Source organism: Gymnodraco acuticeps, unplaced genomic scaffold (genome assembly GCF_902827175.1).
Source record: "Gymnodraco acuticeps unplaced genomic scaffold, fGymAcu1.1, whole genome shotgun sequence".
In the NCBI taxonomy this organism is placed as follows: domain Eukaryota; kingdom Metazoa; phylum Chordata; class Actinopteri; order Perciformes; family Bathydraconidae; genus Gymnodraco; species Gymnodraco acuticeps.
This window is the reverse complement of record NW_022991001.1, coordinates 1,239,719-1,257,157: the sequence shown is the minus strand read 5'-3', so window position 1 is coordinate 1,257,157 and position 17,439 is coordinate 1,239,719. Positions and strand designations below refer to the sequence as shown.

General features: G+C 45.1%; 1 protein-coding gene and 1 long non-coding RNA gene across 2 annotated transcripts; both read left to right on the top strand.

Annotated features, from left to right (window-relative positions):
• On the top strand, positions 1–4,780 carry LOC117559316. The gene is made up of 3 exons (XM_034236028.1): positions 1–111; positions 320–478; positions 750–4,780. The coding sequence occupies exons 1-3, from the start codon at positions 74–76 to the stop codon at positions 4,699–4,701; spliced, it is 4,149 nt and encodes a 1,382-aa protein (XP_034091919.1). The 5' UTR covers positions 1–73; the 3' UTR covers positions 4,702–4,780.
• A 10,261-nt stretch (positions 4,781–15,041) lies between these two features.
• LOC117559320 lies at positions 15,042–16,068 on the top strand. The gene is made up of 3 exons (XR_004570957.1): positions 15,042–15,062; positions 15,432–15,523; positions 15,964–16,068. It is a non-coding gene; the product is annotated as an uncharacterized LOC117559320 (long non-coding RNA).
• Positions 16,069–17,439: the final 1,371 nt, after the last annotated feature.

The following is a 17,439-nucleotide window of genomic DNA, read 5'->3' as shown; positions in this document are numbered from 1 at the left end:
TTTACATATAAAAGACAAAGACTGTGTGGCTCTGGAGGTGCGGTACCACAAAAGCTGTTACAGTCAGTACACCATGTTTTTGCTGAGACCTGACAAACCAGAGACAGAACAGTAAGTTATTTCTCCTTGGATTGCTTTACCTATTTGCACTACCACCAGACTGAAGTCCAGGTGTGTGTCGGCGATGGCTATATATATATATACACATACACATACTTAACATTATAAGTAAACATCCAATTTCCTTCTGTTATATGTGCACACAATCACAACACTTATTCATTTATCCATTTATTTACTTCTCATTCATGTGTTGTAGGGATGAGGCAATGTTTGATGCCAGTTACAAGCTGTTCTGTGAGAGGATCATCCGCCAGAGGCTGCTTGTCAACAATGAGGTGCTTAGAATGGGCCAGCTGAGGCAGGCCTTCATTGACATGGTGAAAGCAAACGAAGGTGTTGATGCTTCAAACTACAGGTAACTGCAATGTAATACAAGTCTTATTATTTATCATGTGCAAGGCCAGCTTTAAACAAAATGTGTATGACAGGCCTGTTTGGAGAAACCCCCATGATGTGTAGTGTGTAGTGTTGTTTGTGATGATGTGGGCCTTTATTTGGCTTCTTTGGTGTTAAATGTGCTGTATGGCAGATAGGTTCTAGTCTGTAATGTCTTGTATCACCTCCACCACTCTGCTTTTGATGGTACTCCTGTGACTCGTAATTGTCACTGTTTTGTTGTGTTACAGACAGGATCTGTTGAAGAAGAGGCTGGCTCAAGATTTCCCTCAGCTAGCGTTTCACATGCCCACCAAGCGCAACGTCTGCGAACTGGTTTTTGCTGAGACTCTGTCAAAGGATGCACTCGTGGACATGCTACCAGATCCATCCGGTACGGAAACAACACAGTCCAGTGAATTGAGCCAGACAGACAGCGACAATGAAACAGGGAGAACAAAGTGCCAAACAACACATGAGGACACAAGGACACTGTATACAGCAGCGTTGTTTTTGAAAAGACTGCTTAGTGACACTCCTGGCATGTCATGCCCATGGCCTCCCACTTCTGAAAATGTAAATGTCACTGAATCTCAAACTGTTGTCCCCATTGGACTATACAATCTGCTCAGCTGGATTATAGGTTCCACTGAGGAGCCAACACTGGATCATTATGTCAACATTGATGATGACGTACATTTGAAAGTGTTGTCTGTTTGTCAAGACATTGTGTACCTTGCTTCCAAGGGCCGCAAGCAGACACCCAAGTCCTTGGCTTTAGGTTTAACTGTTCGACATTTAACTGGATCATCACGCATTGTATCACTGCTTAACAGACTGGGACATTGTGCATCATGGGACACAGTTTTGAGTCTAGACACTAGCCTTGCCCAACTGACACTAGTAGAAGGCAGAGACAAAATACCGAAGGGATTCTCAAAGCGGACACCCACAACACTTGTGTGGGATAACATTGACTTTGGTGAGGAGACACTATCGGGTCGTGGAACTACTCACCATACAAATGGAATTATGCTCCAGAGTGTGCCCGGCGAGCCTATGTCCACAGCAATCAGACAGCCACTGAGAAAGGGAGTTACCTCATTCATAGCCCCCCCCCCAATGCCTATACAACCTTACCATCAGTCCAAAAGGCAAGGGCCACAGAACTTGTGTCAACCAGTGCAGTCAGCGACATGCAGAATGGACACCCACTTTGCTGTACAAGCTGAAATGGCATATGCTTTTGTGAAGTCCACATGTACGGATAGTTGTACAATCCCAAGCTGGACAGGGTTCCATACACTGCTTCAGGATGAAAACACTCTGCAGAAGTCCGCATTGTATTATCTTCCAGTCATTGAAGCCTCACCAACAGAGATGTCAACAGTCAACACTATCCTGAAGCGAAGTGTCCAGATTGCTGACCAGCTAGAACTGGATCATATAGTTTTAGTGTTTGACCAGGCTATATATGCCAAAGCACAGCAAATACGCTGGAAGGATGTTGAGTTTACAAAGCGTCTGGTGATTAGACTAGGTGAATTCCATACATGCATGTCCTACCTGAGTATTCTAGGCAAAAGGTTCGGAGATGCAGGACTGCAAGATATCCTCATTGAATCTGAAGTTGTTGCCCCAGGATCCATCAATGGGGTACTCAATGGCCATCACTACAATCGCAGCATGATGGCTCATAAACTTCTATATGAGAGTCTGCAGCGCATCCGGTTTATCACCTTCATGGACTCCTTGCCACCCCAAGAGAGAGCTGCGTGCATGGATGTCATCACTGAGATGGAATGTGCCTTTCCAGACAGATTGATGGATGTTTTGAGTGCAGATCAGAGGTTTGATAATATGTGCTCGAAATATGCAGACTTTGTGCAGAGGAGGAGTACAGAGAATGCAACATTTGCTTTCTGGAGCTCATACATTGACATGATGCAGCTACTCCTCCTGTTTGTGAGAGCAACGCGAGAATCAAACTGGCAGCTTCACCTGTCAACCGTCCGGTTAATGATGCCATGGTTTTTTGCCTACGATAGAGTAAATTACGCTCGATATTTACCTGCATACTGGCTGGAAATGATGAATCTGCCTGTCACACATCCCTCTTGCCATAGTGACATGAATGTGAAAGGCCAGTGGACTGTCCAGCGACAAAGTGTTCATGGATTTGCCTCCATTGCTTGCGACCAGGCTATTGAGCAAACGCTTAACAGAGATGCCAAGACCAAAGGTGGCTGGACAGGGATCACACAAAATCGGTCTGCAGTGTATCGCTGGATACTGTCACAGCATGAAAGAGCCGCGATAGCAAGACAGTGTGAATCAATGGCAGGGATATCTCCTGAGCTACGGACAAGAAAAGACCTGGACAAGACACGCATCTCTGCTGATGCAAAGGCTGTGAGTAGAATCTTGGACACTATTGATTCCATGCTCAACCCTTTTGATGTACACCAAGACGGCATTGTGTGTCTTAGCTCTGGAAGAGTAGCAACAGGAGAAATCACAAAGGATTTGCTTGTTGCCTCAGAAAAGGGTGAAAATGCTGTAAAGGAGTTTATGGAGCAGAGACTGTTATCCAAAACAGTTGACATATTTGCCCCCATAATATCACAAAAACTCAAGACTCTCAGTGATCAGAAAAAGCCCCCCAAAAAATCTGCAGCAGGCAAGGAAGTGATTTTGCGTGCTGACAAGAAGTTATTTTCCAGGCTCCTCATCCTTGGCCAGAGCAGAAAAATTGAAATGAGGGAAATTCTGTCATATTCCTTGGGAACTGTGTCATATCCATTAGCAAGTGCTGATGGTTCACTTGCCAAAACAAACAAATCAGCTCTCATGGATCTATTGCAGAGCAAAGGTGGAGAGTGCTTGGTTGACAAAGTTCCAATAGGTGGTGCCATTCTTTTTGATGGCATGGCAGTCATGCAGGCCATGCCATCCAGACCAGCAACATTTGGAGAGCTTGCAGAGACCATACTGCAGAGCATACTCCAACTTGCTTTGCATCACAAGTGTACACGCATTGATTTTGTCACTGACCGGTATCCACCCATCAGCATCAAAAGCCTAGAACGGTCCCGTAGAGCTGATGCAGGGTCACAACTAATAACAATCTTCAGCCCAGATCAGAGAACTCCAACCCAGTGGAAGAAGTTTCTCTCTGACGGAAAAAATAAGGAAGCACTGGCCGAATTCCTTTATGTGGCATGGACACATGCAGACCTCACAACAGTGGGTAAAAACCTCAGCTTGTACATTGCCCATCAAAATCAATGCCACTGTGTAACTGTCATGGAGGGTGTACAGTCTGTTGATGTTGTTGAAGACCTGCAGTGTGATCATGAGGAATGTGACACACGGGTGTTTTTACATGCCCAACATGCTGCACAGGAGCACAAAGCTGTCATCATCAAGAGCTCGGACACTGATGTGGCAGTCATTGCTGTAAGTCTGCAGGCAGATTTGCCATGCAGCTTATATGTGTTCACAGGGACTGGCAACAGGACACGGATCATTGACATTGCCATGGTGTCATCAGCTCTCGGAACCAGTGTGTGTTCAGCCTTGATTGGAATTCACACGTTCTCTGGGTGTGACTCCACAAGCGCTTTCTATGGCAAAGGCAAAAGAAAGTCATTTGCTGTTGCATGTGAGAAAGATGACTACCTTAAGGCTTTCAGAAGTTTAGGTACTAACTTTGACTTGGAGCAATCAACATTTGCACTTCTTTGCCGGTATGTATGTCACCTGTATGATCAGCCAGCAGCCGAACATGTAAATGATGCTAGGTACAAGGCTTTCTGTATGGCATCATCGGCCTTGCCAGAATTAAGCATTCCCCCTACTCATGATGCCCTCCATCAGCACTGCAAAAGGGCAAATTACCAGGCAGCAATAATGAGGTCCTGTCTCAAAAGAGAAATGAATGCTCCATCACCTGCTGGATATGGTTGGGAAATAGAGGATGGGAACTTACACGTCACCTGGATGACAAGAAATCCTGCCCCTGACAGTGTGTTGCATGTGATACACTGCAGCTGCAAAGAGTCTGCCTGTGAGAAAGGCAGATGTTCATGCTTCTCTGCAGGACTCTGTTGCACAGACTTATGTCGTTGCTCAAATTGTGCAAATAAAAAAGAAACAGAGGAAGAGAACGATGACTGCCCTGACACTGACAGTGAGGAATAGGAATAAAAGAGCCTTCTTTCCATCTTTCTTAAGCTCTTTTCTGTTCTTTTGGTTTTAGTGCCTGGCCGACGCGCTCACACATCACTCATAGATGCGTTTGTTTTTGGTACTAGAACAGAGTATAATCAGCAGGACTCTTTTAACCAGCTGAGGCAATCACAGCACCAATCAGCCGCTCCGCCCAGCCTGACACCAATCAATTATACTACATTACATGTCCTACTGTTTTCTATGTCATACCTTTTATATTTGTAATAAATCTCGTTTTTATGGTTCATCAGTGTTGTTTTCATTTGTGGAGGGATGAATGAGTAAATAAATGAATCAATGGACATTGGTATAAGTAAGGCAAGGCAAGTTTATTTATATAGCACTTTTCAACACAAGGCAATTCAAAGTGTTTTACAAAAAATTAAAGACATTAAGAAAATGGCATTTAAAATCAGTCATTCAAAAGAAAAGCTAATAAAAGAAACATTAAAAGAAAAAATACATGGATAAAAGTTACAGTGCAGTCTAAGATATGAATAGTTCAATTAAAAGCAGCAACAAAAAGAAAAGTCTTCAGCCTGGAAGTACTGCATTTTATTGATCTAAATTACTTAACGTAACAAGTTAACCTTCTTCTTGGACGCAGAAATCAAGTCATGTTTATTTTAAGAGTGCATTTAACGTGTACAGGGTAACAACAGACAGACAAAAAGTCCTCAGTCTAATGGAATAATCCCAATGAACCTAGCGATGTGAACATGGCAGTCCAGGAATGATAGTTTGATAAATATGAGTTTGATATACTTTATTAATCCCCGTGGGGAAATTGTTTGTAGCTGGAGTTGGCTGATAAACGCTGCTAGTCAATGTTGATTCGATGGTCAACTCTGTTCCCAGATAGTAAAACCTCTCACAAATACCGCGTATATAACGCAAATACCTCGGACTTAGTGATGTATTAAGACATATGACAAAACATGACATAAAACAAGCATACAGCACTGTTTAGAATCCATTTGGTCTGGTTTAGCGTAACCATGGCGGCCGCCATCTTTCACTTCTGTTGACAATATGCAGCTACCCAATTGGTGTAGCACGATCACGTGACGAACCGTGGCACGACTTTGGACCAAGATATTATTACGCTTCGAAGGGACTAGTTCAGCCAATAATTACGTGCCTAGAAGAATTGGCAGGAATTTTAGCGACGATATTTTTTTTGGTGGATAAGCATGACTCGTTCTTTTTTTATGAACTAAAGATTGTGTAGTTTCACTTCTGTGGAGCGGGTTGAAACGATAACAGGGTTCACCTTATGGCCTATTTGGAGGATGAGACGCCTTGATTAGCAGCGGAGGTAGCTGCGCCTATCCTGAACGAATGCCCCGAGATAATTGGGGTGATAAGCCGGATCTAATGAGAACTTGCTTAAGTAATGTGATGAGGGATACTAGTGTTAGATCCAGAGAGTGTGATAATAAATGTGTAAGCGATGGTGGAATCTGAGCTGCCGCTATGGCGGATGATCTCATGCAGATATTCCCCCCCAAAACGGAGGATGTGCAATGCACGTCTTTAAGGGACGGGGAAACCGCGATCGTCGTGAGGCCGGCGGATGCCACGTCCAGAACGGGAGATGATGGCGTGCCGAAGATTATCCGCATGCAAAGTACGGTTGCCCGGTGAGGAAGAGCAATTGTCGTTGGAGATGTTTGCTGTATACGTCTTGACGTTTATGTGGCTACACGCAGTTGGTTAGAGGAACATTAATACCATGAGCTTGATGTGATGCCTAGGCACTCCAGGTGTGTGACTAAGCCTATAGTTCCTCATGATTAGGCACGCTGTGCTCCTGGAGGAGTCTCTTCTTGTTTCTTCTTCTCTCTTCTCTTTTCCCAGTTGAGCGGGGTTATAGATTAGTAATGTTGTATTTGAACACTAGATGGCGTAAAGCAACGCATGAGGGGATCTCCCTGGGCAGTGGGTGATTGAACTGGGGAGAGACACTATTAATATTATTTACCCGAATAGCCGGTGCACGCGTAGTTTCTCCTTACTTGGCTCCCGCTTAAGGCTGAAAGACTTCCGCTGACGGATGATGGGAACTTAAAGCGCGTCGTTAATATCTTCTTTGAAGAGCCAGCCTTGCCTGCACGCTATTTAAGATTACATTATCTCCGTGCGTAGAAAGGGGAAACATTGACCTTGTCATCGAGATTGCCCTGAGCAATACCAGTCATGCTAGTAGCCTACGCTAAAGCGAATAGAGTTGTAACAAGCAGTAGCGCTTGAACAAAGTGACTAGAATGCGACCGCACCTTGAAATATTTATACAGTCGGGCAGCACTAAGAATCTGTTATTGTGTAGGAAACGGTTTAATGCCGCAATGATAGTGACAGTCATAGATATATACAGGGGTGCACATAACTTTTTTGCCCTGGTTCTCAAAGGAGCACCTGGAGATGTTGCTTGGTGCTCATCCTTAAAATGAAATAAACCGTAACTTTTGAGGGGGTCTTGACTTTATTTGCCAGACACACGGCACTGAACACACATGCAGAGGTGAACACAGAACACACATGCAGAGGTGAACACAAGACAACATTAGCACGAGCAGTAATCCTACAAGCTGTCATCACTCCCTCCTGACTGTTGTCCTCACTGTCTTCCTCTCTGTCAGACATGGTAGCTGATGATGTAGGCCTACTTCTTTCTCTCTGGTTGAGTCTGCGATTAGCTGCTTGCATCCACAAGTCAACAGCTGGTTTTGGGTCGAAAGTCTCTGTTGTCATCTTAGACAAGTGGATGTAATCAAATAAGTATGTGAACATAACCAATAACCTACCATAGCCAATAACAAATGAATGTAACTTATTTTATTTGTGTTGTTCATTCATATCTTATTTTACCTTAACATTTATTTATTTTATTTATTTATTAAGACCTCATGAAAGAAAAACTAAGAAGTGAGGATACCCGGCCCGGAGGAAGCCCGGGGTCCCCTTCTGGAGCCAGGCCCAGAAGGAGGACTCGTCGGCGAGCGTCTGGTGGCCGGGCTTGCCACGGAGCCCGGCCGGGCCCAGCCCGAAAAGGCAACGTGGGCAACACCTCCGCTTCTCCGTCCCGCGGGCCCACCACCTACGGGAAACATCAATGGGGTCGGGTGCGCTGCCAGAAGGGTGGCAGTGAAAGCGGAGGGTCTCGACGGACCAGACCCGGGCGACAGAAGCTGGCTTTGGGGACGTGGAACGTCACCTCTCTGGGGGGGAAGGAGCCGGAGCTTGTGCGGGAGGTGGAGCGTTACCAGTTGGATCTGGTTGGGCTCACCTCTACGCACAGCGTCGGCTCTGGAACCTTACTTCTGGATAGGGGTTGGACTCTATTCTTCTCCGGAGTTGCTCAAGGTGTGAGGCGCCGGGCGGGTGTGGGGATACTCACAAGTCCCCGGTTAGGTGCTTCGTTGTTGGAGTTTACCCCAGTGGACGAGAGGGTCGCCTCCCTACGCCTGCGGGTTATGGGGGGGAAAACTCTGACTGTTGTGTGTGCTTATGCACCCAACAGCAGTTCAGAGTATACAGCCTTCTTGGAGACCCTGGAAAGAGTCCTGTATGGGGCTCCTGAAGGGGACTCTTTAATCTTGCTGGGAGACTTCAACGCACATGTGGGCAATGATGGAGACACTTGGAGGGGCGTGATTGGGAGGAACGGCCCCCCTGATCTGAACCGGAGTGGTGGTTTGTTACTGGACTTCTGTGCTAGTCATGGATTGGCCATAACAAACACCATGTTCGAACATAAGGATGCTCATAAGTGTACGTGGTACCAGAGCACCCTAGGCAGAAGGTCCATGATCGATTTCGTTATCGTATCATCGGACCTGAGGCCGTATGTTTTGGACACTCGGGTAAAGAGAGGGGCGGAGTTGTCAACTGATCACCATCTGGTGGTGAGTTGGGTCGAGTGGCGGGGGAAGCCTCTGGATAGACCTGGTAAGCCCAAACGTGTAGTTCGGGTGAACTGGGAACGTCTGGAGGAGGCCCAAGTTCAGGAGGCCTTCAACTCACACCTCCGGCGGAGCTTTTCGGGCATTCCTGTGGAGGTTGGGGACATTGAACCAGAGTGGTCGGTGTTCAAAGCCTCTATTGCCGAAGCCGCGGCGGGGAGCTGTGGTCTCAAGGTCCTAGGTGCCTCAAGGGGCGGTAACCCTCGAACCTCCTGGTGGACACCGGTGGTCAGGGAAGCCGTCCGACTGAAGAAGGAGGCCTTCAGGGATTTGTTATCCCGGGGGACTCCCGAGGCAGTTGCAAGGTACCGACAGGCCCGAAGGGCAGCAGCCTCATCCGTGGCCGAGGCAAAGCAGCGGGTGTGGGAGAAGTTCGGAGAAGACATGGAGAAGGACTTTCGGGCGGCACCAAAGTTGTTCTGGAAAACTGTCCGACACCTCAGGAGGGGGAAGCAGGGAACCATCCAATCTGTGTACAGTAAGGATGGGACGTTGTTGACCTCAACTGATGGAGTGTTAGGGCGTTGGAAGGAACACTTTGAGGAACTCCTGAACCCGACAACTCCGCCCTCTATGTTAGAGGCAGAGCTGGAGTATGACGGGGGATCGACACCAATCTCCCGGGGGGAGGTCACTGAGGTCGTCAAACAACTCCACAGTGGCAAAGCCCCGGGGGTGGATGAGATCCGCCCGGAAATGCTGAAGGCTCTGGGTGTTGAGGGACTGTCATGGTTGACACGTCTCATCAACGTTGCGTGGAAGTCGGAAACAGTGCCGAAGGAGTGGCAGACCGGGGTGGTGGTCCCCCTTTTTAAAAAGGGGGATCAGAGGGTGTGTGCCAATTACAGAGGCATCACACTACTCAGCCTCCCCGGGAAAGTTTACTCTAAGGTACTCGAAAGGAGGGTCAGGCCGATTGTCGAACCTCAGATTGAGGAGGAACAATGCGGATTCCGTCCTGGTCGTGGAACGACGGATCAGCTTTTTACTCTCGCAAGGATCCTGGAGGGGGCCTGGGAGTACGCTTATCCGGTCTACATGTGTTTTGTGGACTTGGAGAAGGCGTATGACCGAGTTCCCAGGGAGTTACTGTGGGAGGTGCTGCGGGAGTATGGGGTGAGGGGGTCTCTACTCAGGGCCATCCAATCTCTGTACTCCCAAAGCGAGAGCTGTGTCCGGGTCCTCGGCAGTAAGTCGGACCCATTTCCGGTGAGGGTTGGCCTCCGTCAGGGCTGCGCTTTCTCACCAATCCTGTTTGTAATATACATGGATCGGATTTCGAGGCGTAGTCATGGGGGAGGGGGTCTGCAGTTCGGTGGACTAAGGATTGCACCACTGCTTTTTGCAGATGATGTGGTTCTAATGGCTTCATCGGTCTGCGACCTTCAGCACTCTCTGGATCGGTTCGCAACCGAGTGTGAAGCGGCTGGGATGAGGATCAGCACCTCCAAATCTGAGGCCATGGTTCTCAGCAGGAAACCAATGGACTGTCCACTTCAAGTAGGGAATGAGTCCTTACCCCAAGTGAAGGAGTTCAAGTATCTCGGGGTCTTGTTCTCGAGTGAGGGAACAATGGAGCGTGAGATGGGCCGGAGAATCGGAGCAGCGGGAGCGGTACTGCAGTCGCTTTACCGCACCGTTGTGACGAAAAGGGAGCTGAGCCAGAAGGCAAAGCTCTCTGTCTACCGGGCCATTTTCGTTCCTACCCTCACCTATGGTCATGAAGGATGGGTCATGACCGAAAGAACGAGATCGCGGATACAAGCGGCCGAGATGGGTTTTCTCCGCAGGGTGGCTGGTGTCTCCCTTAGGGATAAGGTGAGAAGTTCGGTCATCAGGGAGGGACTCGGAGTTGAGCCGCTCCTCCTTCGCGTCGAAAGGAGCCAGTTGAGGTGGTTCGGGCACCTAGTTAGGATGCCACCTGGGCGCCTCCCTAGGGAGGTGTTCCAGGCACGTCCAGCTGGGAAGAGACCAAGGGGTAGACCTAGGACCAGGTGGAGGGATTATATCTCTTCGCTGGCCTGGGAGCGCCTTGGGATCCCCCAGTCAGAGCTGGTTGATGTCGCCAGGGAAAAGAAAGTTTGGGGCTCTCTGCTGGAACTGCTACCCCCGCGACCCGACCACGGATAAGCGGAAGAAGATGGATGGATGGATGGATTTATTTATGCATTTTTTTTTATCTCTCCAGTTTTAAAGGATATTTTTGGTTACTGTCCTATAGTATGCATTGGAATGATTTAAAACCTGTTTATCCCAAAAATTATAAAGGAGTGCCTTGGAAATATGTGTTTACATAAATTGCGACCAAACCGTTTGAACTTAGACTTTACCTCACTGAGCTGTAGTTATCAGTCTGAATGGAGAGGACTCTCCCTCCACATTATTGTAGAAACATCTTCTTCTTATATCCGTTAGAGCAGCTAGCACGGCACCAGATTCTAATAACAACAGCGCTGGTACCGGTGCACCCTCCCTCGCTCACTCGCATTTTGGCTGTGAGCTGCGGGCGCCAGATAAGCCAACATCCCCCATTTTCATCACTTACTGTACAGCGCCCATCGTACAGGGCAAATGAAACGTGTAACCGGGGTGAAAAGGGTGTTATATTTACTTAATTATGAATATTGTTACATCAAGGCCGAAAATTAGGATGAGCCCCAACGGTCAAAATGTTTTTTTCCCTCCCAGAACTGCCAGCGCAGCGCCTCCACAGATCTGGCGCCCTAGGCGAACATCGAGCCAGCGCTACGGGCCGACCCTGAGTTCATATCAGGGGCCTCGCCTGGGGTAGGCATCCGGGGCTTTAGCGGATGCCCGGATGTTTTTTCTTTAGCCCCGGACAAATTCTCCCTCAATAATATAATACATTAACCTACTTTACCTATAGGACGGACGGCAGGGATGTAATTTCCCATGTTCAGTGAATGCAACACAGAGGCAAGACGACGCCACCAGACCAATCAGAGAGTTGCATGGAAATACACGTGTTTTATTGGCTGACAGGTACGTACCTCTCCTCTGTGACAATGTTTAAACTTTAAACTGTCAGCCCCGGACGCGGAGATTCTGAAGATGGACATTAGACATTTCTTTAATAAAAAAGACGGCAATTCTCAAGTGGTGGCTCACACAACAACCCCAGAGCCACCACCTGAGCCAGGTGAACAAGGTATGTACCTGTCAGTAAACCTACAAGTTATGCGAACATGTAAGCAAAGCATAAATTATAGCTACGTTGACGTTACTTTGAATCGCGCGGGTAAGCTAAACCGTTAGCAAGTAGCTATAGCTAGCCAGATATATTAAATAAACACTTTGTCATACAATCTAAATGTTGTGTTTTTTAGCGTTACTTGGTGATTTCAAAGAAAGCTCTCTGGGAAATGTTGACTTACTGTCTGTGTTCGACATGAAGCTAGAAGCTACCTTACATTACACAGTTGATCCTGAGTCCTGTCAGTTAAAGTGTTTCATAGTTAGCTTAGCTAAGCATCAACCTAGCACTGAAATATATATATGGATGTTATGTGACAGTATTTCTGAGAAAAAGTCAGCTGAAATGGTGGCATAGTTGCCACTGCTTTACGTGTCGACAGCATGTTTGAACGTATTTGCAGCAGTAAATGTGGCTGTTTGGCCACTGACGTTGCCATAACAACACCTGCATTTAAATGTGCAACCTCTTTTTGTGACAGATTTTGCATGAAAATATAATTCTTCTGATTGATATTTCCTATTGACAGCTAGTTTCTATGTGAACATTATGAGATGGACAGCCAGCTAACAAGCTTTTTATACAAATATTTCAGATCAAAGCTAATCCAGTGGGGCTCCTGAAAGGGAGCAAGGGACACTATGCTCCCAAATATTAAGCCTTGACCCGCATCTTAAAATTGATATGATCAAAAAATGATCTGCATTGTCGGAGGCCTTTTTTCCTCATTATCATGTCAAATTGTACAGCTTTCCTTAGTGTTGAAAGCAGAAAGATGACTATATTAGAGTATTAAGTGAAAATGACTATATTAAAGTTTTAAGTAAATATATTAAGTGAATTACTCAAACTGCATTTTGTATAGGAATGATTCTGTCCTATTGGCAGACAACTACTCTAACAGTGATATCTACAAGAGATGTCAATTTAACTATTTTCAATTGGTTAGTATTACATTTTGTGACAGTGTGGTGACACTCATTTGAATGAAGACAAATGTGTGTATCTTGAAATTCATTTATTTGACAGAGCTGGAAACTGATTGACTTACATACTTGTTTGTGTTTACCTACACAGTCATCACAGATGAGCCAAACAGATGAAGAAAAGGAGAACAGGAGAAAGGGACACACAAGAAGGAGATACAAAAGACAAGAACGACAATGGAGACAACAATGAACAGGAACACCAGAACAGACAAGAGTCAATGAGTAACATGACTGATTTAGGGACTGCAGATACAGGGCCAAGGCAAGTGAGACATCACTGCTTTCCATCCAGCATGTTTGGCCAGCAAAAGAGATCATTTCAACCGCAAACAGCAAGAGATGAGGGATTATTATTTCCTCCTTCCATCCCTTTTTTCTGTTTAATCTGATTATTAACAACTTCTAATAAATTGACATAGTTTATGATTTAATTGGAAAATGAAGTGTTTTTAAATAATAAACCCGTTTCTGATTCTGAGATTTATTTTTGACATATGGGTGTTGAGAGATGTATCCATATCTCTTGATGTTGCTCTCAAAGTGCACAAGATTGATGCTTTTAACTTCAGTATTTAAAAAAAGTCTTCCTGGGGGACCCCAGAGGAGGTGAGTTCCCCCCAAAATAGCACTTTGTCTGTGCTTATGTAACTCCGGTGTAGTGTCCCCTCGTCAACAGATCACTCAGAGCTGGTGATTACTTTCCTGCATTTCAATGGACAGCATATAAAAAGGACACGTGAGCTGCATTGCTTAAGAGATCCTCACATGCTATCTCTTTTACAAAATAAGTGTCCAGTCAACAACAAATTTCAGTGATCGTATAGTGGTAGTATATTTTTCACAAGCAATGTGAAACATTAAACTTATACAAACTGGTGTACAAAACTCACATACCTGCGTTGATCTCCTGGAGTGTCTCTACTCTTTCTTCTCCACATCTCTTGTCCACCATCAGAGATTGCAAACATTTCAGAAACAGCTAGAGGTAGGGGACAAACAACTTGTTCGCTGGGCATGTCAAAAACCTCCTGCTTTGATCAAGACTTTAGGGAGCCTTTAGCCCCTCTAGCAAAGGGACTGGAAAGCAAGCTTTGAAAATGCAGTACCATCTACATGTTGTCATGTTCCAGACACTGCTCTCAACCACTCAGGGCCTGCTTGAATACCTGCAGAAAGAAACAATTGACTTGGTGCAGGCAGTAGATTACAAAACAGCAGTTGAGAACACACTGAAAAGTTACCAAAGTAACGAGAAAGCACATGAGGTCTATGACAAGACCAAGGCCCTGTGCAATGATCTTGATATTCCCGAAACTGTGACACAGAGGAAGAAGCGAAGAAACATGGAAGACTTTGTAGTCGAGGCATCATGTGGAGCAATGTGAAACATTAAACATAAATAAACTGGTGTACAAAACTCACATACCTGCATTTCAATGGACAGCATCAAAGGACTCGTGAGCTGGGTTCTGGTGCTCAGATTAGCTATTGATGATCACGTTGATAAATCATATAAAACAAATAGCCAATCACACTAAAAACATGTTGCTGTGACTGTGAGCATTAAACAATTAACATTAAACTAAACAAACACAACAGAACGTTATTGTCCTTATAAAATAAAAACATACATTTTGTCCACCGAGATAATACAGGCACCTTACCCTCAAGAGATCCTCACATGCTATGAGAGTCTCCCACACTCCATTGCCGTAACAAAGCTTTTTGTTTGTGACACCAGATGGCGCAATTGTGTATGTGCGTGTGGGGAGTCTTGCAGTAGAACATTTGACTGTAGCGCCGCCACTGTGGGCTAAGCCCCGAATGTTTCCAGGTCCAGGCGACGCCCCTGGTTCATATCATGGTTCATACATGTATGCAACTCGCAAATATCTTTCTCTCTCTCTCATCTCTCCTCTATTTTCTCTTTTCTCTTCTCCCTTCTCTCTCTCCCTCTCTCAATGTTGGTACGCAAATGCGCTTTGTTTCAAATGACCCGGTGCTCTTTTTTTGGCGGAGGTGCGCATGCGCACCAGTTATGTGCAGCCCTGGATATATATAAACACTAGATGGCTCATGGGAGATTGTCCAGTGTAGCTCACCGGCCGCCATCTTGCTACAGTCAACAGCTACTCTGGTACGCGCTATGATAGTTGTTGTAAGGTGAGTGATCTGCACAAAAATACTCTTAAATCGCTGAAATCTTGACTGATTTACTAACGGTTTTGAATTATTATAAACGTTATTAGCATGGCTATGATACAGGATGCTTGGACATGTTGAAATTGCAGCTTTTCTTTGTGTATGACGTGGTTGTATTTATTAGCTGGCTAATAACAAGAGGCTGTGAGTGAGACCTAGTATTACAAAGTTGACCCAGCAACTTTACACCAGTGGGAGAGGCAGAACTGCTCTTTCTTTTCAACATAATTTAAGTTACACATGATTTCTTCCAAGTGGTTGGGCTTGTTAAAAACATCTTACATTTTAGATACATTATGATACAGGAAATTGCTGGCTTTGTGTTTACAGAAGTACCTGACTATGCCTGACTTTTGTGCAGCCTACGGCTGCTCTAATCGCCGCAGTCTGCAAACAAGAACCCGTGGGATCACCTTTCACGTGTAAGATATGACAATATTATGACTATAATTAGGATAATCGTTAATTACTTAGTGGATTTATGTATATTACAAGTCCTGCTACACAGGATCAGTGGGGCTATGTGAGATAATAGTATTGCAAGATTGATGTTGACCCAGCCTCTTTAGAATATGTTGCTACCATTTCTTTACACAATTATGTAATGTTTCTTTTGGACACCTTTGTTATTACTCTTAGTGTGGTTGTCTTATTCTTAAAGTATACATACATTACATACATACACACACACACACATACATACACACACACACATACATACATACATACATACATACAATTACCCCAAAAATATGATAATTTCGGTGTGTATTTTTGTCCTTACCCTTAATGTTAAAGGAAAGAAGGGCGGACAATGTTGACAATAATTTATATATCTGGCTACCTTTCTCATGTTTTTAAGGTTTCCCAAAACCGGAGAGAGGAGGAGGCAGTGGGAAGTTGCCCTAAGAAGGGACGGTTTTGTTTCCTCTGGCAGGACGCTGCTCTGCAGTGAGTACTTCAGGAGTGAGGACTTTTTTTTATTTTTTTTTTTATCAACAAACAGCCAGACAGACAACACAATAGCAGTTGGCAAACAAGTTAGGATGACAACAGTGTGATTTGTGTCCGACAGGATAAAAAAACAGAGACAAAACAAAAAATAAATGAATAAAACGAAACAAAAAATGGACTGCGACAGGACAAAAAAACAAAAACAAAGTCAGGATCTAAAGGCTCTGAGTCTAAGTCCATTATTAATACCATAATGCAATTTAGAGATCAAATAATGTGTATAAATGGAACAAAAAGACCAAGTATATCAAATAAAATAAAAACACAGCACTTGTTGGTCAGTCAGCCGCCTGCTAATCACAGTTTAACACCGCAGGTCCATCACCCTATTGTACAGAGACATCCGGCATGTCCAGCTCCCGTATATACTTGTAGAAGGGGTTCCACATCTTGTGGAATTTCCCCAAGGAGCCCCTCACTATGCACCTTATTTTCTCGAGTTTGGCTGAATTTAGGACTTCTTTTAACCACGAGGTGTGTGAAGGGGATGTTGGAGACTTCCACATGAGCAATATCAGGCGTCTGGCTAGTAAGGTAACAAAGGCTATGTAGGCTGTCTCCAGAGAAGAGAGTGGGCATGTGGGTGGGGTTACACCAAACAGTGCAGTCATGGCATTAGGAGTGACCGGTTTTCCAGTAATTTCTGACAGTGATCTAAAGATGTCAGTCCAATAAGAGTGTAAGACCGGACAAGACCAGAACATGTGTGCGTGACTCGCCGGTGCTTGTCTACATCTGTCACAAGTTGGGTCCACTTCCTTATATATTTTAGAGAGCCTAAGCTTAGTGAAGTGTGTGCGATGTACTACTTTGCACTGAATCAGTCCATGTCTAGCACAAATAGAAGATTTGTGTACATTAGCAAGGGCTTTTTCCCAAAGTTCTTCTGAAATCTCCTCCCCAAGATCTGTTTCCCAAAGAGATTTAATGGAGTTCAGGGTAACCAAACGAAGAGAGTAAATCTGAGCGTAAATACACGTCATCATTCCCTTCAGAGTAGGTAACGGCCTAAGGAGTGCGTCTAGCGGCGAATCAGCTGGGTGATTAGGAAACTGAGGAAATCTATTATTAACAAAACTGCAAATCTGTAGATACCTGAAGAAATGTTGCCTAGGTAGTGCAAATGTGTCAGATAGCTGTTGGAAAGAGGCAAATGTGTTGTGAATATAAAGGTCTTTGAATGTTTTAACGCCTTGGTTAAACCAAATAGTAAATGCGCCATCTAATAAGGATGGAGGAAACACATGGTTTGCAGTTACAGGGGCTAGTGTAGAGTATGTTTGGAGATCAAAGAAACGTCTGAACTGATTCCAAATGTTCAAGG

What these genes read in the sequence shown, in the direction of transcription:
- LOC117559316 (XM_034236028.1), top strand. Translation starts at nt 74, where the DNA reads ATGTTTTTGCTGAGACCTGACAAACCAGAGACAGAACA. An exon ending in GACAAACCAGAGACAGAACA is followed by an intron (nt 112 to 319) that starts GTAAGTTATTTC and finishes CATGTGTTGTAG; the next exon opens with GGATGAGGCAATGTTTGATG. An exon ending in GTTGATGCTTCAAACTACAG is followed by an intron (nt 479 to 749) that starts GTAACTGCAATG and finishes GTTGTGTTACAG; the next exon opens with ACAGGATCTGTTGAAGAAGA.